The following is a 27,563-nucleotide window of genomic DNA, read 5'->3' on the forward strand; positions in this document are numbered from 1 at the left end:
AATGCACACACTTACCAACTGCAGCATACAAGCTGCTGCCAAAATGGCAATAACTCGACTTGGCTTTATTAAGACGTCATCTCGATACAGTGAACCAAATGCAACCTGCAGGGCTGAAAGCAAAAGCACTTATGTAGAAGGAAACAGCAATTATAAATATATGGTATAACAAAAATAACAATGACGACTGTCTTCGCACAGAAAGACAACATTTCTCTAAATCCGGTATATGCAAAAAAAAGGTAAGAGAAGTATCACTAACTAAAATGCTAATAATGTTTACTGATTGATGGTGCTAATTTAATAATGTTATACCTTTCTGTGTATTCTACCAAGTCTAGCTGGATTCTTCTGCATCTAATCTCAATATTAGTTAGTGGTCAGAATTAAGATACCCTTGGAAAAAGTTTTATAATGATACCCTTGGAAAAAGTTTTATAATGATACCCTTGAGTAGAGCAATCATTAAACACAAAGACCCAGTGATAATCTTAGCCCTGCTGCTTCACCACTGGGGAGTCTGACATAGCTCTTGGTCTTGTCCACGCCACATGCACTCCAGTGGTGACTCATTGAATACACAGCTCACGTGTTATGTGCCATGAGTAGATTCTGACTCACAGAGACCCTGTATGACAGAATGGAACTGCCCTACAGGTTTGGCTGCTAACCAAAAAGTCAGCAGTTCAAACCAACCAGCCGCTCCTTGGAAACCCTACAGGGCACTTCTACTCTGTCCTATAGGGTGGCTATGAGTCAGAATCGACACAACGGCAACAGGTCATATGGTTTCCCAGGCAGTAATCTTTACAGGAACAGATCATTAGGTCTTTTCTCCCAAGGAACGGTCAGTGGGTTTGAACAACTGACCTTTCAGTTAGCAGCTGAACTCCTTAACTCTCTAACATAGCAGTCCACACAACCCCTACCAATGATCACAGCGGGCAAATGAGATATTTACCATTCCAAACCCAGTGCATCAAATCCAAACTCGTGGTGAAGCCTGTATCACTTCTCTCTGATGTGATCCTCATTACCTGTCTGACTTTAGTGTTCACTGCCCTCTCCCTCTTCGGTAACTGCTATGGTAGCCAATTTCATCTGCCTGTCCCCAACACACTCACCACGTACATTCTACCTCTGCATCTCCAGACTGGCTGAACTCTCCACCTAGAATGACCTCAGGCATTTATGCCCAGCCCTCAGAGCCATCTAAGCCTGTTCGTCCGTCCTTCTCTCTGCTGCCACTCTCATGCATGTTCCACGTGGTTTGCTTAGTAAATATTGTTAAATTTTTTCTTTGCCTATGTGGTGGGTACTAGGCTACCCATGAGAGCAACAGAAGGAGCATTCAAACAGGAAGTAAGAGAGCTACAATCTATTCTAGGCTCACTAAACTGCTCTGAGACCCAAAATAAGTCCCTTAAATCCTCTGGACCTCAACTTCTTTACCTAAACACCCTTATAGCTCTAAAACAACGTGTTTACATGATTCGTACACGTATTGTTTCCAGAAAAGATATTCATATATAGGGAATAGTCAGTGAATATTATTTACCAGCTTTTCTATGTAATTAGAAAAAAGGTCACACTTTTCTTCCTTCACTCTACTATGTCCTCTGCATTCCAGGCAGATATATTTACAAAGATAAGTAAACAAGACTGATTAAGGTCCACATGATTAGATTAGGGATAGGTGGAACAGAATGATGGAGTAAATCAATATAAAATTATCTCCTTGGGATGTTTAAATGTAGCTTTTCTTAGCCTACAAGGTTAGAAAAAACTAAAAGAATAAAGAGGTTATGTTTTTATGATTTTTGCATAATTGTAATTATGATGATTGTTACCTTCTATATCAATATTCTGGTCAGGAATCTCCAGTTCAATAGTATTCATGCTGGATTCTTTCCAAGAACCACTGAACATACTAGAAAAGTAGCCAGACTTTAAAAAAAAAAAAAGAAAAAAAAAAAGGTCAATGATTACCCAGTACTTTCTGTCTTCCACATTACTTTCCCATTTCTAACTCTGAGCAACTATTCTATCAAAACTTATCCATTGTATTATTTCAAGAGAAAAAGAATTGCCAAATAGTCTATAGAAGAAAAAAGATAAGGACATTAACAATTATATCAAATATACCTAATGCTATCAGTTTAGTACTAACAGAGACTAAACCAAATTCATATATTACTATCTGAACTAAATTCCTACATTACTATTGAACCTTGTTAGCTTACCTAGTTAAAACAGACGGCAATTAAGTAAGCTTAGTTACTGCTTCCTTTAACAAGATCATTTCTGAGTATATTACATGTAGTATATGTTTTCCTTCTCAATGAGATTCTAAACTCAACCTCAGAATCTATGTCATGTATTTATGTATCTTCCATAAGCATATGGCAACACACTAAGTAGATATATGATAATGTACAAAGGAGGAGAGAAGAGGAAACTAAACTATCTTCAGACTATTGAATCCTTACTGTACCTCAGTGGCTATAAAGGGTCCAGACCCATCCTGAGTCAGTCCTAATAGGATGAATCCCAAATAAATTTGGGAAAATCCAACCATTAGTTTTATCTAAACAGAAAAGTCCAGAATGGATCTGAAATCTTGGACAGGTACTAGAGTGGACGAAATCTTTAGTTACCTTCTAGACAGCATTCTTCATAATTAGAATTACTTTAGAATGGGTCAAATATTAACTAATGTATTTTTAAAATTTTATTAAGTACTTATTATGTATAAGGCACTGTGAACAGGGCAGTAGACAAAATGGACGTTGTTTCTGTCCTCCGGGGGCTTGTATTTCCGCATGTGGCTCGCACTCTAATTGATCTAGTCTCTCTTGGGAGGGAAAGTCCTAACAGAGGCACTGTTACTCTCTAGTTCACAAAACTGCTGATAGAAAAATGAATAAGACGTGGGTCGTACATCCTCAGGTTGAGATCAACATTCTGATATATCCTCTGGGCTACATACTTCAAGCCAAAATAAACTTGTTCAGAAAAATAATTAATTAAAAAACATTACGATTAAAATGTTAGAGAAAAAATTATTTTTAAAATGTTTCAGCAAGAAAAATCTTACACTATAGTGTCCTACCAGTAATTATTCTCAAATGGTAAAGAAGACAGGTAAAATAAAAGCTCCAAAGAATAAGAATTGTTCTGTTCACTGCTCTATCCCCAGTGCTTAGAACCATGCCCACCACATAATAAATCCGATTAAAGAATGAATGAATGATATACTTGAGCCATTAGAGGTAACATTTTCTTCTATTTTGAAAATTCTGAATCTTTAGGATGAGGTGGCAGATAGTAATGTTTTCAGCACAGAAATCAATAGGTATACCAGCTAAATGACTTTATATACTCTTTTGTCTTGTCTTTAACTAGATCTTTTGGGGAAAGAGGGAAGAGTGAGTGTCAAGAACTTTTCATTCACATTCAATCTTAACCACAAAGCAACATTTCAAATGAATTTATCCAACTGAAATAATCATATACAAAATAAACAAAACTCGGCAATCTTAACTTTAATGTTAAACATTTTTTCCTAACATTTCCCCTTTTATCAACAGAAGGTGCCAAAATAAGCAACTTATTGAGGAAATGACAAAGAGGTAATGCTAGGCTGGGAAGACAATAAAAATTCAAAATCTGTTTTCTAGGTCAAACTAAAAATTTTCATTAACAGTATTCATCATTTTCTAATAAAACAGACTTTTAATCAGATTAGAGGACTTAAACAACTACTGTCCATGCAAAAGACTACTGTGAAATGCAGTGACAAAGAATATGACTTAAAAGAGTGCAAGAGTTTTTTTTAAAGTGGCTAATTCTAGTTACTCAGATGGAAAAAATAAACTTACTTACTTGACATAAATATATTTTGTGTAAGCTCCACTCTTCTCCTAGAGCACAAATCTTAATGTCACTATTTTCACCATTCAAAAACAATGTTTGATAAATGTATTTGGATGTACTCTTTAATTTTTTCCTGTTAAAAGAAATACAAGTTACATATATGTAAAAGAGAGTGTTTTACTGATTTTGCATACAACTCAAAATACTCCTTTTGTTCAATTTCTATTACAGTCCACATATCCACTGTGTAAAAGGGCGGTGGCGGGGGGGGAGGAGGGGGGAGGAGGATATTTCTATTTGCTCATATACGGAAGAGAACAGGAGGAACTATTAAGAGCGGTTACCTCTGGGTTCTCTAGTCACAGGAGGGGTGACAGTGGATAAATGGGGCAGCATGGGAGGGAGACCTTTACTGAACACCTTTTTGCAACCTTTCATTTTTGAATTAAGTGTGGTGGCTTTTGCTTATTTCCTAATAAAGAGAGCAGAACTACAGAGGAGCTCACTACAACTGCAGTAATATGCTATGCAACTAAAATACGGAAAACAAGTGAAAATTTCACCTACACAAGTAATTTAGTTTTTACTTTTTATTGGGCTTTAAGTGAAAGTTTACAGTTCAAGTCAGTTTCTCATACAAAAATTTATACACCCACTGCTATGTGACCCTAGCTGCTCTCCCTATAATGTGACAGCATACTCCTCCTTTCCACCCTGGACTTCCCGTGTCCATTCAACCAGCTACACAAGTAATTTTTAAAATAATTTACATTTCATCGTATTTTTGTAGCAAACTATTCTTAAAGTAGTTAAAACGTTATTTCCTTGAACAAATGGTACGCAGTATTAACCGTAAGGTTTCAAATTTATATTCAAGGGGGAAAGCGTCTCAAGGGCCAAGGGGAACTGACTGGTGGGACTCTGGGCATCCTGCCCAACTTCAACCAGAGCAGCGCCATGTACTGCATTTCTGCATAAGAGTTAAAGAAAGAGTTGCATTATTTTCTTTAAATGTTTGAAAATCACTGCTCAGGATGACCTAGTAAATGTGGAAAAGTCCCAGGCAGAAACTGACCAGTATCTTTTGAATTCCTGGCTAGTTCTGTCCTACAGTTAAAAGTTTTAAATCTCTTTTTAAAAATGAAATTACTGTTTCAGACCGTGTCTTGAACCAGTGTATTTAACACTTTTTGCCAAAAGACAATAAAAATAGTACATGCTTTGGTAGTGGACAGACTTGGGTTTGAGGCCCCACTCTACCATAGCTCAGTTACCTTATCTGTAAAAAGAGAATATTAACAGTATCTACTTCAGTGGGTTATGGTGAGAAATGAAACAATGTAGCTTCTAGTTCATGATAGCCTAAGGAGTACATGTTTGCTTCCCATCTCTACCCAAATTACACTAAAAGATCAAAAGTACAAAAAGGAATAAACCCACAACAGGAAAAAAGGTGGGCTTATCACGATAAGAGAATTCCATTGATCTGAAAGTTAGAAAATAAACTGGAATGAAAAAGCACAGAGAAAGCCATAGCCCAGAATACAATATGAAGGGCTGTGATGGAGGTTGGAGCCTATCTGCCCTTCAGAACCCTGCGGGGTGGATGGTGGAGAGGGAGAACTAAGGGACACAAAAGGCAGAAATGATAAGTGGGGCAGAAGACAGGGAAACTTGTTCCCCTAGAGGCCCCCTCCACTATCTATGAACACAAAAGTACAGATAACCAGAGTTACAGATAACCCAGGTAAAAAGATTCCAAAGCTCTCCTAGAAAGAAACAGAACTTACCAGGAAGATCTAAGGCTTTAGCGTAGGTGTTGTCACCCTGGATAAAGCAATCCTCATTCTAGTATTTGAGGAGTCTGTAGGCTGTCAATTCCCAAACCATTCAGCCTAAGTCATGGTTCTTGAACTGTGTGCTGAGGCACTGGGGAGCACCACAGCAAACTCAAGAGAAGCATGTGGAAAATTTTAAATGTAAAGGAAACACAGAAACATCTTTCGGATACCATGCAGTTTACTACTATTGAGTTTTTTGGACCTAACTATGAAGTATTTCTTTTGGACCAGAAGGGCTATAAAAAATATTATGAGCACACTAAGGGCACTGTGAACTAAGAAAGTTTGGGAACCTCTGCTCTAAAGCAAAGCATGCCCCACACATATCCAATGAGGTGGTAGTTCAGTCTTGCTACTCAAAGAAAAGGCTTATTGGAAATAACATCTATTTACTCAATTAAACAAACACATACACACACAAATCAGCTCCCCATTCTTATATATAACTAGACAATCAAGGATCACTCAACATGAGGAAAATTAGCAGCGTTAAAGACCATAAAAAGAGAGAAAACTGGCCCCAGAGAAAGTATATAACTCAAGGAAAAGAGAAAAAGAAAAACACTCCTCTCCCAGTCTCCACCTATGGCCCTATGGGGAGTTCTTTATGATCAGCTGAGTGAGGAGGAGAAAACTCATCCCTGGTTTATAGATGGTTCTGCACGATACGCAGGCACCACTCCAAAGTGGACAGTGGCAGCACTGCAGCCCTTCTGGGAAGGACAGGACAGGGGTGAAGAAAAATCCTCCCAATGGGCAGAACTTCGAGCAGTGCACCTGGTTGTTCACTTTGCCTGGAAGGAGAAATGGCCAGATGTGCAACTGTATACTGATTCATGGGCTGTGGCCAATGGTTTGACTGGATGGTTAGGGACTTGACGGGAAAATTGATATGGGGAAGAGGCATGTGGATAGACCTCTCTGAATGTGCCAAAGAAGTGAAGATATTTGCGTCTCGTGTGAATGCTCACCAACGGTGACCTCGGCAGAGAGGGACTTTAACGATCAAGTGCATAGGATGACGCCTTCTGTGCAAACTAGTCATTCTCTTTCCCTAGCCACTCCTGTCATTGCCCAGTGGGCTCATGAACAAATTGGTCATAGTGGCTGAGATGGAGGTTATACACGGGCTCAGCAACATGGACTTCCACTCTCCAAGGACAACTTGACTACAGCAACTGCTGAGTGCCTAATCTGACAGCAACAGAGACCAACACTGAGTCCCTGATATGGCATCATTCCTTGAGGCAATTGGCCAGCAACCTGGTGACAGGTTGATTACATTAGACCACTTCCATCACAGAAAGGGAAGAGTTTCATCCTTACTGGGATAGACATTTACTCTGGATATGGATTTGCCTTCCCTGCACTCAATGCTTCTGCCAATACTACCATGCGTGGATTCCCAGAATGCCTTATCTACCATCACGGTGTCCCACACAGCATTGCTTCTGATCAAGGGACTCACTTCATAGCAAATGAAGTGCAGCACTGGGCCTATGCTCATGGAATTCACTGGTCCTACCATGTTCCCCATCATCCTGAAACAGCTGGCTTGGCAGAATGATGGAATGGCCTTCTAAAGATACAGTTATGGTGTCAGCTAGGTAGCAGTACTTTGCAAGGTTGGGGCAATATTCTCCAGGAGTCTGTATATGCTCTAAACCAGTGTCCAATATATGGTGCTGTTTCTCCCATACCCAGGATTGACGGGTTCAGGAATCAAGGGGTGGGAATGGGACTGGAACCACTCACTATTACCCCGAGTGACCCACTCATAAAATTTTTGTTTCCTGTATCCACAACTCTATACTCTGTGGGTCTAGAGGTCTTAGTTCCAAAGGGACGAATGCTCCCACGTGGAGATACAAGGCTGATTCCACTGAACTGGAAGTCAAGAATGCCACCTGGCCACTTTGGGCTCCTCATGCCTCTGGAACAACAAGCAAAGAAGGGAGTTACCATACTGGCTGGTGTGACTGATCCTGATTTTCAAGGGGAAATCAGATTAATATTACAGAATGGAGATAAAGAAGAGTATATCTGGAATACGGGAGATCCCTTAGGGTGTCTCTTAATACTACTATGCCCTGTGATTAAAGTCAATGGAAAACTACAGCAACCCAATTCTTATATGACTAATGGCCAAGACCCTGCAGGAATGAAGGCCTGGGTCACCCCATCAGGCAAAGAACCACAACCAGCTGAAGTACTTGCTGAGGGTAAAGTAACATGGAATGGGTGGTGGAAGAAGGTAGCTCTAAATACCAGTTACAACCATGTGACCAGTTAAGAGGACTGTAACTGTTATATTTCTTTCTTGCTTTATTATACATGTATGTGTGCGTGTGTATGTACATAGCAAATATTTTTGTTTTCTTCCCTCCATGTGGGGCATGCTTTGCTTTAGAGCAGAGGTTCCCAAACTTTCTTAGTTCACAGTGCCCTTAGTGTGCTCATAATATTTTTTATAGCCCTTCTGGTCCAAAAGAAATACTTCATAGTTAGGTCCAAAAAACTCAATAGTAGTAAACTGCATGGTATCCGAAAGATGTTTCTGTGTTTCCTTTACATTTAAAGGGAAGTTGTATAATGGGGCTAGCGCGTTTTTGATTGTACGCATGTTAGTCGTATGATGTTAGGCTCTAGTACGACTTTGTAACTGTCTTTATTTAGAGATAATGCATGTTTTAAGGAAATGTATACAGGTGCCAAGTTGACAAGAGGTGGACTATGATGGTTAATGTTATGTGTCAACTTAGCTAGGCTATGATTCTCAGTATTATACAATCACCCTCCATTTTGTGATATGATGTAATCACCTCCATGATGTGATCTGATGTGATCGGCCAATCAGTCGTAAAGGAAGTTTCTCCGGGGGCATGGCCCACACCCAGTATATATACAGATGTTCTGGCAAAGTTTGTCTGCTTGCTCTCGATCCTGCATCCAGCTTGTCATCATCTGACCTTCAGTTCTTGGGACTGGAGCCGGTAGCCTGCCAATCTTGGAATTCCTCAGCTTTCACAGCTGGTAAGCCAGCAGCCTGCCATCTCACCTGCCATTCTTGTCATCATCCTCTGCAGCCTGTGAGCCAGTAGTCTTCTGTCTGATCTGGCAATCGTGGGTTCGTCAGCTTCTGCAGCTACATGAGTCAGAAGCAGCCAGCTTGATGCCTGACCCACGGACTTGGGACTTGCCAGCCTCAGTAACTACATGAGCCATTTCCTTGAGATAAGTCAATTTCTCTCTCTCTATGCTTCGCTGGTTTTGCTTCTCTAGAGAACCCAGCCTTAGACAGCCTTAGAAGGGAGGATGGTGAGACTTCATTTTATGTACTTTGGACATGTTATCAGGAGGGACCAGTCCCTGGAGAAGGACATTATGCTTGCCAAAGTAGAGGGTCAGCAAAAAAGAGGAAGACCCTCAACAAGATGGACTGACACAGTGGTTGCAACAATGGGCTCAAACACAGCAACAATTGTGAGGATGGTGCAGGACTGGGCAGTGTTTTGTTCTGCAGTACACAGGGTCACCGTGAGTCGGGAGGAACTCGACAGCACCCAACAACAACAAATGGTAACCACACTGACCTTACCTTTAGATATTAACCGCCACCATTTGGTTTTTTCCACCCTATGGTCCAACAGTCCCCACTGCATTTAAGGATTCCAGTTCAGTGATAGCAGTTCTCACTATAATTTGTAATCTACAGAGAAAAGTTACCATAGACATCTTCAAGGATGTTGAGGCTTCCCTCACAAACATTGCTCATGTGCTATGGTGAGAGATCTAGACTCTCCCAGGGTGGGTGAGCAGGTCTTTCATGATAAGTCCACTCTAACGTTCCAATCTTCCTAAGCCTCTGGACTTCATCTGCAGTATACCAAGACAATTCTGGCATTTCAAGTTCGTTTAGTACAGACTATCTTTTGGTTTGTTTCAGCTAACCAACCAAATCAATTGTTAGAGCTCTTTCTAACCCCTTGATCTACAACACTGAATCCAAAATCTCAATTTTGCTGTTGTTGTTGAGTTCAGTTCCGACTCACGGTGACCCCATGTGTGCAGAGTAGAACTGCCCCATAGGGTTTTCAAGGCTGTGATCTTTTGGAAGCAAATCACCAAGCCTAAGGTACCTCTGGGTGGGTCCAAATCACCAACCTTTCAGCTAGTAGTTGAGTGCTTAACCATCTGCGCCACCCAGTGGGTTCCTATCAATAAATTTGGCCTGATCCAACGTTATATTCATTCCACTATTATCTCACACCGTTAATATCTATTCCCATACATATGCTCCAGATTTCTGCTGGCATAAATTGGAAATATATCATGCAGTTCTTTGGGGTGCAGCACACCTCCTTGTGGGTCACACTTTGTACCTTACCTTTCAGGGCCTGATGGTCATAGTCTAGTTATGGGTCTAGAAGCAAAAAGGGATGGTGGGGAGACATCATAAGGATAATCAGCAAAGCCTTGCAGGGCAACTACCTCAGGGGACGTCATCACAGGTTCTTTAGACAAAGCAGGGTTAACCTCCTCAGACAGGAGTAGAAGGGCTGCTTCTACTGGCAAAGACGACCCAGGTTCATCGGAATCTGCCCATATGTCCCATTTCAATTTTCAAGATCCTATTCCTTCCCAATCAATGCTTGCACTTTAACAGCTGACACCCTGTGAGACTGGGAATTCAATTTGCGTTGTAATTCAGCCACTCGTAGGATGAGACTCTGGGTTTGGTTTTCAGCAATCTCAGCTTTGTGGATACAGGACACAAAGTTTTCTTTCAGAGTACACATAGAAACTTTCTTATCATTCATGTGGTACTTGAGTTGGCTTTTGAAGCCCTGAGTTCATCCTTTTCTTTCCCCTTTTCTCCAGTGCAATTAGGAGCAACCAGGCAATCTCATTATACTCAATAGTTTGACAAAAATGTCCTGAAGTATCAAACACATGGTTACTGAGAAATCTGGAGTATCTAATGGTGATATTTTGCATACCTCTGTTGCCATATCATACCATGGACTATCAGTGCACTCTTTAAAATGGGAAATAGAGCCATTAGTGCTCTCTCTTTACAACTGGAAGTAGAGTCATTAGTGCTTTTAAGTCTAAGCAGACTAGAGAACCAATTCCCGAAACCCCAGATTCAATTCAGAAAACTTACCTTTAAGATTCTGTTCCTCTAGAATCCCTCCCAGTACCAAAATCTGTATTTTGTCAGGGTTTTCCAGAGAAACAGAATCAATAGGATTAATGTAAATATGTGTGTATATGTAAGTATACACATGTATACATACACATATATTTACATATATACACACATATACATATTGTGTGAGAGAGAAACTGACAGATTTTAAGGAATTGGTTCAAGTGATTGTGGGAAATGGCAAGTCTTAAGTTTGTAGGGTAGGCCAGCAGGCTGTAAACTAAGGCAGCAGTTGATGTTGCAGTCTGAAGTGCAAAATCTGTAGGGCCGGCCAGCAAGCTGGAACCTCAGGATGTGATGCTGCAGTCTTGACTATGAAATCTGCAGGGCGACCCAGCAGGCTGGAAACTCTGGTAGGATTTGATGCTGCAGTCTTGAGGTAGAATTTCTTCTCCAGGAAACCTCAGTTTTAGCTCTTGAGGCCTTCAACTGACTGAATAAAGCTCACCTACATTATCAAGGGTAATCTTTGAAGTCAACTGATAGTTGATGCTAACCATATCTACCAAATACATTCACAGCAGCAAACAGATTGTTTAATTAAATAATTGGGTGCTACAGGCTAGACAAGTTGACACACAAGGCTGGTCATAAAGCCTCCAAGCAAGCTTGTCCGCATTCCAGTGGAGAGTTTCCTGCTTGCCAGCCTCAGCCTACCACACTTAGCAAAAACTTCTTCACCATCCAGTGGTCTACAGCCACAGCCCCTCCAACAACATCTGAATCTCAGTTTGGAGAGGGGCCCTATTCCAAATTTGTTCCTTCCTTGGGTATTCTGCCTCAGCCCTAGAAGTAGTGGCTGCTCCCTATATCTGCTATTCCTGTATTTCTTAGAGATCTCTTTACCCCTTAGCAGTTAATCTGCTGTTGCTTATTACTGTTTATATTTTTTTTCTGTTCAAATTACTGTGTGGCTGCTCTTTCAAATGGACCTTAACTGATATATATTTCAATAGTTAAGTACAAGTGGTCTAAACACAAACTAAAATGCAGAAATTGTCCTACTGGATAAAAAAAAAAAAGCAAGACTCAACTACATGCAATTATAAGATACCTCAGGAGCCCTGGCGGCACAGTGGTTAAGCATTCAGCTGCTAACTGTAAGGTGAGTGGTTTGAACCCACCAGCAAAGATATGGTAATCTGCTTCTGTAAAGATTACAGCCTTGGAAACCCTATGGGGCAGTTCTACTCTGTCCTACAGGGTTGCTATGAGTTAGAATCGACTCGATGGCAACCGGTACAAGATGACTACTTTGAGTATAAAGACACAGGTAGGTAAAAAGTGAAAGGATGGAAAAAGATATACTATTCAAACACTAATCAAAAGGTAGCAGAACTGGCTATATTTATTACCAGGGAAAAGAGGGACATTTCATAATGATAAAGGGGTCAATTTATTTAAAAAAAAAAAAAAAAAACCAAACCCATTGCCATTGACTCAATTCTGACTCATTGAGACCACATGTGTTACAGAACAGAACCGCTCCATAGGGTTTTCTTGGCTGTAGTCTTTATGGAAGCAGATTGTCAGGACTTTCTCTAATGAAACCGCTAGGTGGGTTTGAAACGCCAATCTTTAGGTTAGTAGTTGTGCACAAAAAAGAGCATATTTACTAAGAGCTTACATACCAGGCACTGTGTGCAGTATGCATTCTCATTTATTTGTCAAACCCTGTATTAAAAAAAAAGAAAAAGAAACCAAACCCACTGCCATAGAGTTGACTCCGACTCACAGCAACCCTACAGGACAGAGTAAAACTGCCCCATAGGGTTTCCAAGAAGCGGCTGGTGGATTCGAACTGCCAACCTTTTGGTTAGCAGCTGTAGCTCGCCATAGCTCTTAACCACCGGGACACCAGGGCTCCAAACCCTGTAAGGCAGGTATTAATATCTGTATTTTATATAAGAGGAAATAAAGCTATTAAGTGTAAAATTATGGATGAGAACACAGAATTTGAGCTCTTAAAAATGTTACACCAACTCTCCCAAAGGTCACTCAACGGTATTCACAATAGAGGCCCATTTTTATAAACAAATACAAACATATTCAAACATAAAACTGTGTGAAAGGTTTTATAAATCAAACTATTAATAGTGGTTATGAGTGATCGAATCATAATGGTATTTTTATCTTAAACTTTTTTTTTTACAATAAATATGTAACACTTGTGTAGCAAAATTTTTTTAATGAATTATTTTTCTAAAGTTTCATTTAAAAAATTACATCTATATGACTCCACCGATGATCTTTTTTTTAAACAGAGCAACCAGATTGTTTATGTGCAAATATATCCTACTCAGAAACTACATTCGAGTTCACAGGTTGGTAACCCATTTGTCAGCTCTTCAAATAAGGTGAAGCAAGCTGCAGCACAGCCTTACACATAACCACGGTCAACGCCAAGTATTCGAGACTTAGAAAGAAAGGAATCCACGTCAGTAACAAATGTACACTACTGATAAACTTCACCTTCACAGTTAAGGAGCCTTCCTGTGCGCAGTTACTTCCCCTCCACTCACTGAGTGGACAACAACAGGGGTACCCTTACTCAGAGACTAAATTTGCATTTCTAATTATTTAAGGCAACCGGGTGCAAAAGAACTTACATTACTGCCACCCACTCAAAGAGGAAAAAGCTGTGTTAGGAAGGCCAACCAGTCGGTTATCTCTAAGTTTTATGAGACGCAAGCTCTGGCTTGGTGTTTCTGAGTGTCATCCTGGGGCTATAACAACACCCTGGCAGCGTCTGTGGTTTATAACCCAGAACATCAGGCGACTCGCAGGGCGCACCCCGATCCGCCCTGGGTCGGGCCGGCTTCCCGGCCTCATTCCCGGGTGGCCCCCACATTTACCCTGTCAAGGGCACGTCCGCTCTTTGCAGGCTGGGGAGCGCCGCACCTCCCAAGCGCACCGGGCGCTAGGCTCGTCCCCAGGCCGGGTCGCGGGAGCACGAGGCGGTGGCGCACCGTGGCCCAACAGGTGCGGGAGCGGGCCAGTGTGGGCGCGTCCCCCCAGGTACCTTCGAGGGGTGTTGAGGAGCCGCTGTTGCTCGTCCCCTTCCTCTTCATCCTCGTCCGTCTCGGAGTCGGGGTGACAGTAGCAGAAGGCCCCGCTGCTCCGCTTGCGCTTGAGGCTGCCCGGGCAGTAACAGAAGCCGTGGCCGGGTGTGTCGCCGCCTGTCCTGGGCCCACGGGCCGAGCCCACTGCCCCGGAACCCGGCTCCGGCTGGACTTGGGTTCGCCCCCGGTGGCGCAGCACTCGGCTGCTCAGCGAGCCCATGGGCGACGGCTCCCCGGGACTTCAGGGAGCGCACCTCAGGGAGCCCAGCAGAGAGGGTCTCCCGCCATGGTCCGGTCCCGCCGGCCTCTCCCCAGCTCGAGTGCTTACACGGCCACCCTCTCACGCGCAGCCCCAACCGTTGCAGCGGACGACACCACCTCCATCCTCTGCCCCGCCCGCGGCGTCTCGCCGCGCGGCGCGCCTGAACCGCAGGACCTCGCCCCCTTGCTTTCTCAACAAAGCGTGGATCGGAGGGCGCACGCGCGCGGCGAGCCTCCGGAAGGGGCGGGGAGAGGCGAGTCTGCGTGGCTGGTAGAGCCTGCGCAGATGGGGACGTGGGCGGTAGGTGGGACACGCGTGCGCCTGGTTGTTTCTGGCCTGCTGTCGGTCTGTGCCTGGGTACCGTGAACTTTGTGGGCAGACCCAACGTTTAACCGTAGTTCACACACCCCTTATTGTTGGTAAGATCGGAGATTCCAGGTCATTCATTCTTTTTTCAAAGCTTCCTTGAGTTCCAGATGTTTACTGGGCTCTGTGCTAGGCGAGGGGCAAAATGACTTGCTGTCTGGACTTCTCCTTGGGGTAGTTCACCACGTGCAGGGATCCCGCTCTGCGGGGGTGGGGCATGGCTTCCTGGGGAAGGAGAACGTAGAGTGACTATCTGGGAGGAGGAGGGCTGCGTTTTCTTCTACGTCAAGTCTCTGATTGATGCTCTTAAGATGAAAGAAACCCGTTGGGATACCTTCCCTGAAGTTCCCTCCCCAGCGGAAGTGGAACGTCTGAATAGGGTCTAGTACCGAGACTGTCAGGACTTAAAGTGCTTTCAGGAGGTCTGAGTAAAGTTTTTACAGGTGTCAGTCTGGAGTATTATGGGTCTTTACTATGGACTCTGGGCCACCAACTTTCATTCCCTCTTTTAAATAAAATATTTATGACAAAATATTTCAAATTTGTTGTTAGCTGCTCTCCGAGCCCTGGTGGCGCAGTGGTTTTGGCTGCTAACCAAAAAGGTCGGCAATTTCAATCTCCCAGCCTCTCCTTGGAGACACTATAGGGCAGTTCTACTCCGTCCTGTAGGGCTGCTGTGAGTTGGAATCTGACAGCAATGGGTTTGGTGGGTTTCGTAGCTGCTCTTGATGAGGTGGTGCAGACTCATGACGACCTTATGTATAACAATGAAAAGTTGCCTGATCTGCACCATCTTCATGATTGTTGGCATGTTTGAGTCCATTGTTGTGGCTACTGTGTCAATCCATCTCATTGAAGGTTTCCCTCATTTTCACTGACCCTCTACCAACCATGATGTCCTTTTCTAGCAATTTGTTTTCCTTAATGTATCCACCCTCCACCACTGGATTCTAAGGCGCATTCTGGTTGTATTTCTTCTAAGACTGATTTACTCGTTCTTCTGGCAGTCCACAATATATTCGATATTCTTTAGAAATGTGAAAAACACCTATGTACCCACCACCTGACTTGAAATTTTAAGTTTTACTTGCTTTGGATCATTTTTTAAAAACAATATAGATTCTCAGAAGCCTCTTCTTTACCCCTTCTCCATTTCATTCTGCCTCCCTCCCTCCCCAGTGGTGACCACTATTCGTGTGAGTGGTGTATATATCATTATTCCCATGCGTGTTTTTTATACATTATCTATATGCATACCCACAAACAATAAATTTCCTTTGGTACATTTAGATATACAGCTAAACGAAGTCATACCATAGCCATCATCCAGCACCCTTCTCCTCAAAACTATACCTTTGAGATTTATCTAATTGATAAATTTCTAGTTCATTTTCACTGCTTACTGTGTCACTAACCAGCAATTTGTTTATCCAGTCCCCTACTGAGGGAGTTAAGTTGTTCCTGCTTTAATGCTTTTACAGAGCAGCAATGAGCAAAAGACGCAACAAGGAGATCCCTAGAAGTGGATTCCCTAGGAACTTTTCGACTTTATTTGCTATTAACAATTTGCTCTGTGAAATGACTGTACCAGTTTACACTCCCATCACCAGTGTATGTAGTTTGGGGGACCCAGTTGACTGGTGTCTGATTCACACCTAAGAAATGCGAACAGCAAGAGGCTGGCTGAGGTTGGGGGAGGGGGGAACAGAGCAATGGCTACACTGGGATCAGCCTGCACACCCTGTCAGCACAAAGGATGTGCAAGTGTTTCCCATGGAGCAGATGTGGACCACCATGAGAGAGCCACCATGGGATCATCTTAGATTCTGTCCAAGAGGCCTGGGTAGAAGGGCAAACAGACCTCAGCACAGAGAAGCTAAAAGTATCACTGAATTCCTAGAGGCTGGAAAAGGAATAAGTGACCAGCTAGAAAAGAACTACATTTGCCCTGCAAAGTGGTTCTCCAGTGATGGGGTTGACAAAGGAACCTATGAGTGTGCCCACAGAATCAGCTTTAAAGTCTGCCAAGGTGACAGATCCTCTACCACCACAGCAAATACAGTCAGATAGGAACTTTCTGCTCCTCTTTACTACCCTCCCTCCCCCTGCTACACCCCTGAGAGGGCGGCTAGAGGGGGAAGGAGGTATGGAAGGAAGCCCAGGTAGATAAAGAAGAGAAGCCCACTTGTCCTTTTCCCCAAAAGCCGGCTTCCTGCTGGCAGTAGGCCAGAGCTGAATGAGGGAAGAAGCCTCAGCTATACATTAAGTTTGGAATTTTGACTAGACATATTAATTATTGAAATGGCACTGGACAATAGGACTTTTAAAACCTAAGAGTAACCAGAAAAGTCATGACTCTGCCTGAATTTTCATCTAGGGACGGGAGAACTAAGCCCACTGAATAAATGTAAATGGTGGGAGAGAAAAAGAAAGTTGCTTTGTAATTATATCCCTTAAGTCATGCTTGTTCAAGATAGGTAACAAACAGGGTGGCTTTATCCTGCCTTCTACAAAGCTGTCAGTCAAAAAAATGCAACCTATTTAAAAATTCTGCCTAAGTCATATATAGTTCTAAAGGTAAAACTTCTACCAAAAAATGCATAATGCTTCCCAAGCGAAATAAAACTGATTTGGAGACACCATGTTCTTCTGGGTAGGTATCTACACGGCAGTACTATTTCCTATAATTAACTTTAATGACTAAGTATTCCCATAAATAGCTTTCACCAATAGCTCAAGCACTCATAATAGACAAGTAGCACCAAACTGAAAAATCCTTATACAGTATTTCACCCTTCAAAATACAATAGGACCATGGCAATCCCATGTGTTTCAGAGTATCACTGTGCTCCATAGAGTTTTCAATGGATGTTTTTTCAGAAGATTGCCAAGCCTTTCTTCCAAGGCACCTCTGGACTCAAACCTCCAACCTTTAGATTAGCGCTGAGTTTGTTAACTGTTTGCACCACCCAGAGATACCTCAAAATCAGTAGGAATTACATAATGAACAAAGAAGCAAATATTTAATATAAATATTCTACTTAGAACAGAAAGCATCCCTCATTTCCAGCGAATAAATTAAATATATTATTTTATATCATTTGAGTAGTGTTTGGCATATGTAAACATTAGTTTATGGCAGTAGATGCACATAAGACTAAAATATGTTATTTTTTCTCATGCTGTCGTCCCTAATAAAAGCCAAAAAAACCAAACCCGTTGTCATCAAGTCCATTTCAACTCATAGTGACCCTACTGAAACTGAGTAATACAAGCCCTTCAAAAACACCTCTTTTCAGGGTCCAGGATGAAAAGAATTCAGAAGTGGAAAAATCAGTCAGAAAAAGAATATACCTCATTTTAAAGACACCATGTTTTATTAAAATTATTTTTCCATGTTGTATACAAACTGAACTTTTGAATTAAATCCAAATACACCTTCAGAATGATTCTAGAGTTGAAGGCACAATGCAAACGCAAATTACTAAAAATCACTGAAATAGAAAAAGACTCCAAAAGTTATTTTTAGCACAAAAAGTTTTTTTTAAGTCAAACTAAATTCAAAGCATTATACCATTACCAGAATACGTAGTATGACACTTAATTTTTTTCCACTGGTCTTCAAGCTGGATTAAGACATTAGACATAATACTGTGGAATGTTCAACGGTCGCGTTTGGTAAACAGACATACACAACCACATTTAGAATTTAATTTGTTCAGACAAGTTGGTGATTTTGGTATACGCCAACCTGGAGAGAGTAAGTGATCTTAACAGGTGATTGGGAGAAGTCTCCCACGCCAAGCTTAGTAAGTTAACTAATAGACGTCTATAGACGAAACCTAAACGAAGGGCATTTGTGGATGATTTCAGTCTATGTCTGTAAAATAGCAAACTAGATGGCTATTCTTACTAACTGCTCACAATTTCAAATCAAGAAGTTATTAGCACACAAAAAATAGGATTAGGGAAGAAAGATGATTTTAGAAAAGGCTTCTAGTCCTTCAGTTTTTTAACAACTCTTCACCAAACAGAAAACGTGAAATGATTCAATATATTCCAATTTCTCTGAAACACAACCAAGGAAGAAATTTAGTAGAAGCATGGAGTACATTTTTATTTATAATTTTAAATTTCCTTTCAGGTTTTATAAGCTTTGAAATGCAAGTACAGCTTTAAAGCATCAAAACGACTAATTATAGATGAATAATAATACAGACAGTCTAGATCCTAGGAGGCAACTGTAGGCGTTTTAATTGGAAATAAGCATTCTGAGATAACGCTAATAGCAGTGTAGAAAAATGAAGTTAAAAAAAAATTCAAAGCTTTGGGGATCCTCCCATCCTTCATGGATTTTAGTTTAATCATCTCCTCCACAGAGAATTAGCAGCACCTTCCTGTAATCTCCGGATGTGTCATCCTGGGGGCAAGGGAAGCAAAATTACAGTCAGATAAATGGGTCTTAAAGTGGAATATGCAGTTTAAAGTCACCTAAGTTAATTTTTTCAAGCTTCTCTGGATTCGTCTCAGTTTTTTAAAATAACATTTGTTATTTTTTATTACAAAAGCAATACTCGTTCAATGTAGAAAATAAAGACATAAAAGAACAACACAAAAATCACCCATAATTCCACCATCTAGAGATTACTAGGGAGGAGCCCTGGTGGCACAGCACTCGGCTCCTAACTGAAAGGTCAGCAGTTCAAACCCACCAGCAGCTCCGCGTGAGAAAGATGTAGCAGTCCGATTCTGTAAAGATTTACAGCCTTGGAAACCGCGTGAGGAAGTTCAGCTCTTTTCCTGTAGGTTGCCTGTGTGCTGAAATCGACTCGACGGCAAGGGTTTTTTTTTAGAATTTACTACTCTTAACATTTCGGTGTTTGCATATACTTCAGTTTTTGTTCTATGCATATAGACGCCTATGTGATGGGACTGTAGTATTCTTCTGTATTCTGCATGTGAGTGGTACAATTAACTTTACACAAAGAATCTGGTTGTTATCCCCAGTTTCTAAGAGGTAACCTATAAACCCTTGGAATTTCTCCAGTGATTGGAGTCTTTGTTGATCACACAAGTTTATGCTAATGAGGGAGTCATGTTGGGTGGGAGATGGCCATGCCAGAAAGACTCACCCTCTGTTACCAGCCTGACACCAGGGTGGGAAGGTGACTAGTGACTGAGTTAAACCATATGGGCAATGATTCAGTCAATTGTGCTTGTCTTCTGAAACCTAATAAAAACTCTGCTAAAAAAAACTCTGAAGCAGAAGTCAAGAAATCAAATGACGCATTGCATTCGGCAAATTTGCTGCGAAAGACCTCTTTAAAGTGTTAAAAAGCAAAGATATCACCTTGAAGACTAAGGTGCACCTGACCCAGGCCATGGTGTTTTCAATTGCCTCATATGCATTCGAAAGCTAGACAATGAATAAGGAAGACCAAAAGAGAATTGATGCTTTTGAATTACGGTGTTTGTCATGGATTGAATTACGTATCCCCAAAAATGTATCAAGTTGGTTGAGCCATGATTCCTGGTATTGCGTGATTTTCCTAAATGTTGTAAATCCTGCCTCTGTGATGTTAATGAGGGAGGATGGGCGGCAGTTGTGTTAGTGAGGCAGGACTCAATCTGCAAGATTGGATTGTGTCTTGAGGCAATCTCTTGAGATATAAAAAAGAGAGGCGAGCAGAGAGACAGGGGGACCCCATACCATCAAGAAAGCAGTGCCAGGAGCTGAGCGCATCCTTTGGACCCGGGGTCCCGGCGCAGAGAAGCTCCTAGTCTGGGAGAAGATTGATGAGAAGGCCAACAGAGAAAGAAAGCCTTCCCCTGGAGCTGATGCCCTGAATTTGGATTTTAGCCTACTGTACTGTGAAGAAATAAATTTCTCCTTGTTAATGCCATCCACTTGTGGTATTTCTGTTATAGCAGCACTAGATGACTAAGACAGTATTGGCGAAGAACAGTGAACATACCATGGACTGCCAAAAGAACAAACAAATCTGTCTTGGAAGAAGTACAACCAGAATGCCCCTTAGAAGCGAGGATGGTGAGACTACGTCTCGCATACTTTGGACATGTTATCAGGAGGGATCAGTCCCTGGAGAAGGACATCATGCTTTGTAAAGCAAAGGGTCAGCGAAAAAGAGAAAGACCCTCAATGAGATGGATTACACAGTGGCTTCAACAATGGGCTCAAGCATAAAAATGATTGTGAGGATGGCGCAGGACCGGGCAGTGTTTTGTTCTGCTGTATGTGGGTCGCTATGAGTCGGAATCAACTAGACGGCACCTAACAACAACAACAACAATAAAAACTCTGGACACTGAAGGTCAGGTGAGCTTCCTGGTTGATGAAAGATGCACAAGAGGGTAACGTGTCTTGGGACCCAAAAGCTTTCTTTGATTAACTTAAGATACAGCCTAATCTTGTAGATTGAGTTCTGCCTCATTAACATAATTGCCTCTAATCCTGCCTCATTAACATCATAAAGGTAGGATTTACAACACATAGGAAAATCACATCAGATGACAAAATGGTGGACAATCGCACAATACTGGGAATCATGGACTAGCCAGGTTGCCACATATTTAGGGGGGACACAATTCAATCCATGACAGCATCCTTTAGAATAAAACTGTATTCGTAAGTATAGAGCTTTCCTGAGTTCTGCCAGTCATTCTAGCAAATTATAGTACCCGAGGGGCTAATGGGAACCCCTGAATTTATACCAGCAGATCAGAAGTAAAGGTGTCCTGGGGACCCCCGAACTTTTAAATGGTGTCTGAAGTCTCAGGCAGCCTGGGAAGTCTGCAGTACTGTACGCTTTAACTTGTGAGATCTGACCGAGAGCTGGGTGGTTGGGGTCAGAAGGAGCGCTGCTTTTACAGTTGGTGTCACAGAGGACATTTAGAGTTTGTTAGAAAGACACACAGAGAATGTACTGCTTTTTTCACCTAACAATATAGCCTTAATATTTCCCTATTTTACTGAATATTCTTTTATATCATCATTCTTTAACGGTTAAAGAATATTCCATCGTACATTGGTAAAATAATTTATTTGATTAACCCCCATCATTGCTGGATATTTATGTTGGTTCCAATTTTTCATTGTTATAAACCCTGCTGCTATAAGCATATTATCATTCAGTTTCTGTGCATATTCTTGATGATTCGTTTAGAATAAATTTTTCCTAAAATGGGAATTACTGGATTAATGATTCATGTATTTTCTTAAGCCTTTTGATACAGGTTGCCAGGTAGCCTTCCAGAAAAGTTCTATAACTTCTACACAGAAATTTTTATGGTCTAATAGATCAGTTTTGTAAATACATCATTGGCACTAGAAAAGATGGAATCTCTGTCTATAGGATTCAAAGTTTAATATAGTTATCCATTGAATTCAGTCTTTAATATGTTCTTTTTTATACTTTGCCTCATTGATCTGCCAAAGAATAAGAATGTGTGAAAGTCTTTCATTAGCATAGTACTGCCATCAGTGTCTTCTTCTGGATCTTCAAGTTTTTTATTCACATATTTGAATGCAAGACTATTTGGCACCTATAGTTTCATAAAAATCAATCCTTGTTGTGAATTGTTGCCTTTATTAATATAAAGTGATCTACTTTCTCCTATTTAATGCTTTTTCTACACTAATAGTATAACCTCTGCTTTCTTTTTTGTGTTTGTTCAATTTTCCTTTGTCTGGCCTTTTTCTTTACGCTTCTTAGATATCACTGTATTTTAGGTGTTTCTCATGAACAGCATGAAGTTGGACTTTATATTTTTACCTAACCTGAGAGCTTATTTATTTGTATTACTATAACATGTTTTTGGTCATTTGTCATTATGTCATTTTCTTCTGGGATTTACATATTTTATGCTTCTATTCTGCTTCTTTTACCAGTTATCATTAAATGGGCAATATATTTTTTATTTCTATCTTTTCAATGGGTTGTGTGTGTGTGCGTGTGTGTGTGTTGCCAAAATATTTATAAACGTTGAAAACGTTTATGATGATGTTTTCCCAAACCAATCAATGTATTTGTATCCCATCATTTTAGTGGCTGTATAGTATTCCAGTGTGTGGATTTTCCACAATTTATTTCAGCCCATTGGTTAATGTAAATATAAATAATATAAAGTAAATAATGTAAGTATTGCTATGATAAAAATATAAGATTTAGTGTAGTTTTATTACTTTCTCTAAAGAAATTCTTAGATATATAAATAGCTACGTGAGATGTTCTGTTTTTTTCCCTCAAATACTTATTGCCAAATGACCTCCCGCCTCAGAAAGGTTAGACCAGTTTACAGTTCCTCCATAAAAAATGGTGAGTTTTCCCCAAACCCTTTCCACTGCTGGTTATGATCTCTTTAAACTTTGCCAAGGTGTTAGGTGAAAAGTGATGATTTGTTTTTATTTGAAATTCTTTGAATATTACTGAGATGAAACATCATCATCATATTTACCGGTCATTTGTGTTTTATCTCTTGTGAAATGCATGTTTAATATCCTTTGCCCAGTTTTCTCTTTGGGTGTTTCTTTTTTTCTTAATGATTTGCAAAAGCTCTTGATACAGGAATATTAGGGATATTAACCCAATTGTATATATTACAAATATATTTTCCCATAATTGCATTTATGGTCAACCCTGAATCTTACAAATTGTTATATTTAAGCTAGGTATATTTCAGCTCTGCAAAATAAAGTTACCTCATAGGCTGCAGAGAAATGGAAATCAGTTCCTGAATGTCTTGTAGACACAGTAACAAAATCTGTGGCCAATAGTTATACCTCTCCAAGACATGCCATCTTAGGACTCCTAGAAGTACGGTGCCAGGTGTGGTTGCTGTTAGGTGCCATTGAGTCACTTCAACTCATAGCTACCCTGTGTACAACAGAACGAAACACTGTGGATTCGTAGCTACTCTACGTACAACAGAATGAAACACTGCAGACTCATAGCTACCCTACGTACAACAGAATGAAACACTGCTAGGTAAAGAACAGCAATCCGGGATAACTACAGTCCTTTCCCATATTCCCAGCCAACTGCGCTGGCCCTGAATAGGGTTCTGGCAGACAGATTCAGTTGTTTATCTTTCACTGGAATCAGAGAGATAAGGAAATTGTGCTCTCAAAAGTATTCATTAAAATGGAAACTTTCTCTGTCAGGGGTCAACATGAAATAATTACTGTATTTAGAAGGCAAACATATCCAGCTTCTAATCTTGTAAAGATTTAAACATCTGTGTGAAAGGAAAAAGACTAGAAATATCTGAATTAGAATATCATCTTTAAAGGGAATGATATATGCCGAGAAGGAAAGGACAAAAAGTCTCTAAATGCCTAGGTGAGAACCCTGTCCTTTCATCAGTGCTTCCCCGGGCCAAGGCAAGGCTCCTGTGACCTACCTTGATGAAGGAGTACAGAGACTTTCCATAGAGCCTCTTGAAATTGGCCCGGATGTCCAGCATATCAATCTCTGCTCGAGAAACCATCACTCTGATAAGGGTGTCATCATCGGTGCCCAAGCCCTAAGGAAAAAAACAAGATCCTCACATATCAAAGCCTGACTGGTTTTCAGATGGTAGTTTTCTTTCATCTGTCAAGGCAAGACTCTGTATGACTCTCCTGACAATGTCCTTTGTCTGCTCCACCACCTTGGAGGCCAGTGGAACACAGTATTTGAGGCTCTCCACAATTTACCTTTCTAATACTCTATGTTCTGACCAGAGGAGACTGCTCTCTGTCATTCTAGAAACACAGTCTGTGCTGTCCAGCCTGACTGCCTCACTCATGTTCCTGGTGAAAGTTTGTGCAGCAAAATAGGCTCCCATTTGACAATTTCTACATAAATTGTTCAGTGACATTAGTTATATTTTTCACCATGTGTCAACTTTCTCTTTCATTGTGTTCTGGTTGTTTGGTTTTCAAATATACCAACCTCTTAATATGTCTTTTCTGATCCTCCCCATGAAGCAAACAAATATTGAAGGAAAAAAAGCTGTCTCCACTGTGTTCCTATAATATTTCGATCCTCATTTACTGTCTTACATTCTATTTTGTTACTAGTGTTCTGCACATACCTGCCTCCCTACAAGGCTGGAAGTTCTTTGAGGTAAGGGACTACATTTTGATCTTTCCTATATCTCCCATTGGGAGTGGTTAAGAGCTACGGATGCTAACCAAAAGGCTGGCAGTTCAAACCCACCAGCCACTCTTTGGAAACCCTATGGGGCAGTTCTACTCTGTCCTATAGGGTTGCTATGAGTCGGAATTGACTCAATGGCAACGGGTGTGGGTTTTTTTGGTATACCTTCCATGGTTCCCACCACAGTACAATGCTGGGTTAAGGAGTACGGATTCTGGAGCCAGACTGCCAAGGTTTGAATCCCTGCTCCATTACTTCCTCTCTGAGGACACTGGGAAAATTATATAGCCTTTCTATGCCACGGTTTCTTCATCTGTGAAATGGGAGATAATAATAATACCTGCCCCATAAGGCTGTTGTGGGCATAAAATTAATCTATATACATATAAAGCATTATGAACAGTGACGTGTTCTTGGGACCATGCTTTCAGGGGAACTCTAGGTCAATTGGCATAACAAAGTTTATTAAGAAATTGTTCTGCATCCTACTTTGGTGAGTGGCGTCTGGGGTCTTAAAAGCTAGTGAGCAGCCATCTAAGATACATCAATTGGTCCCAACCTACCTGGTGTAAAGGAGAATGAAGAACACCAAAGTCACAAGGAAAGTATTAGCCCAAGAGACAGAAACGACCACATAAACCAGAGACTGCATCAGCCTGAGACCAGAAGAACTAGATGGTGCCTGGCTACCACCAGTGACCGCCCTGACAGGGAACGCAACAGAGACTCCCTGATGGAGCAGGAGAAAAGTGTGTGTGTGTGGGGGGGGGGGGGGGTGCAGAACTCAAATTCTAGTAAAAGGGCCAGACTTAATGATCTGACTGAGACTGGAGGAACCCCAGAAAGCATGATCCCCAGACTCTTTGTCAACCTAGCACTAAAACCATTCCCGAGGCCAGCTCTTCAGACAAATATTAGAGTGGACTATGGGACATAAAATGGTACTTATGAAGCGTGTGCTTCTTAGCTCAAGTAGATATATGAGACTAAATGGGCAGCTCCTGTCTGGAGACGAGATGAGAAGGCAGAGAGGGTCAGGAGCTGGTTGAATGGACATGGGAAATCAGGGGTGGAAAGGAGGAATGTGCTGTCACAGTATGGGGAGAACAATTAGGGTCACATAACAACGTGTGTATACATTTTTGTATGAGACATTAATTCAAATTGTAAACTTTCGCTTTAAGTACAACAATTAAAAAAAAGAACAGTAACCTGAATACCATAAGTACTCAATAAATATCGCCTAGTTTTATTATTGCAGGCACTCAGTATTTGATGAACTGAATAACTCAGGCTGAAGCTGGAGGACAGAGAAGACTAAGTAAGCAACTGAAGATGGACACAAGACGTGCCACAGTCACACAGATGCTAGACGTCAGGCCATTTACCTTCATAGACTTATAAAGCCTTTCAGCAAAATATGCAGGTTTGTTCCTCATGCACTTGACTGTCAAGAGAAAAAAACAAAAGATTACAGATAAAACCTAGAGAAAAGGCAAGTCACGGTTGTTGCCTCTGTTTGTATCAGGAATCAAGTAATATCTCTTGATTACTTTGCTGGAGAAATTTTCGCCAATGTTTCATGAACATAGGCTATACTGAAGGCATTTTCACAGATGGAAAGTACCCTCAATTTATCATGAAGTTCCTGGAGAAGTGATTAATAATGACAAAGAAATAAAGCAAAGGGAAGCATACAGTTTCAAAATGATGATTACTATCTCTACCATGTGAGATAGTTCTTAGTTCTAACCATTTACAGAGTTGCAAGATATAGCTATTATAGGATTATCTTTCCTATACACTGAAACATAAAGGCATGTTGGATATAAAATATAAAAAGCCAAGTAGTACCACAGCAATCAGGTTATATATAATATTTCTTGTTTAAAATACTGGAGTACATCATGAGTGATTTAAACAATTTTCATCCCTGAAAAAAAAAAAAAAATCTACCTCCCCATGACAACAAACTGATAACAACAAATAAAATCCCTACACATTTGTTCCTCTACTCCCCATGCCCTGCCAGCTTACCTATAGCCAGCAAAGCATCTTCAAAGCTACCAGATGTTTCAGATTTAATACTCTGTTCAATGTCCTTCTGTGATATCCTTTTGTATTCATCAAACACTACAAACAATAACAAAATGGCATTATAAACAATAAAGAAGAATAGAGGAAGATAAAATCTATGGAGAGAGTGAGCATCTTTTAACTAGACTATACTACTTATTCATTGGCATATTTTAGGAGGAAACTAATTAGGAATGTGGGTGGGAACCCAGGAGGGCTATGGAGCAGTGGAAGAAGGAACATTGATCTTGTGAATCTTGGAGGGCATCAAGCAAGTCCCTTCCCTTATCTGAGATCTTGTTTTCCACACAAAAAAATGGAGATGACCTCTGGAGAGATTTGCTTTCTTTTTCTCATTGTTTCGTTAATAAGCAGAATGTATCTTTCTGTAAGTCTGGCCTTGGCAATCACCCGTATGTTCATCTTCCTTTTGGCTCATCAAAACTAGAGCAATTCAACCTCTCCAAAACTGAGTCACATTTGACAACAGCTGGTTGCATCTTTTAATAGACTTTAACATAATTAATTTTTTTTTTTTTTGTTTCCTTGCCAAGTACTTTTGAATGTGATGAATATGTTTTCCTTTCTTGCTGCCTCCTTCTGGAGCCTTCTTGGAGTGGACATCTTGTTTTGTTTATGTTAACACTGCCATTTTTGGGGTGCTGTCTTGACTCTCCATCAGTGGCATTCTCACAGGGCTGTCAGTCA

General features: G+C 41.0%; 2 protein-coding genes across 2 annotated transcripts in view; both read right to left on the minus strand.

Annotated features, from left to right (window-relative positions):
* The window catches only part of GMCL1 (germ cell-less 1, spermatogenesis associated), a 47,610-nt gene extending 33,158 nt beyond the window's left edge, over positions 1–14,452 (minus strand). Inside the window, exons 1-4 of the mRNA XM_023731836.1 lie at positions 13,952–14,452; positions 3,886–4,009; positions 1,851–1,947; positions 16–113 (exon numbers count right to left, since the gene is read on the minus strand). Coding sequence (XP_023587604.1) covers positions 16–113; positions 1,851–1,947; positions 3,886–4,009; positions 13,952–14,211 — 579 coding nt within the window. The 5' untranslated portion in view covers positions 14,212–14,452. The remainder of the gene's footprint in view (positions 1–15; positions 114–1,850; positions 1,948–3,885; positions 4,010–13,951) is intronic.
* A 3,522-nt stretch (positions 14,453–17,974) lies between these two features.
* ANXA4 (annexin A4) overlaps positions 17,975–27,563 on the minus strand; it is a 62,231-nt gene continuing 52,642 nt past the window's right edge. Inside the window, exons 10-13 of the mRNA XM_004369377.2 lie at positions 26,817–26,912; positions 26,168–26,226; positions 24,040–24,162; positions 17,975–19,039 (exon numbers count right to left, since the gene is read on the minus strand). Coding sequence (XP_004369434.1) covers positions 18,980–19,039; positions 24,040–24,162; positions 26,168–26,226; positions 26,817–26,912 — 338 coding nt within the window. The 3' untranslated portion in view covers positions 17,975–18,979. The remainder of the gene's footprint in view (positions 19,040–24,039; positions 24,163–26,167; positions 26,227–26,816; positions 26,913–27,563) is intronic.

The sequence above is a fragment of the Trichechus manatus genome, unplaced genomic scaffold, assembly GCF_000243295.1.
Source record: "Trichechus manatus latirostris isolate Lorelei unplaced genomic scaffold, TriManLat1.0 scaffold00004, whole genome shotgun sequence".
NCBI classification, from domain to species: domain Eukaryota; kingdom Metazoa; phylum Chordata; class Mammalia; order Sirenia; family Trichechidae; genus Trichechus; species Trichechus manatus.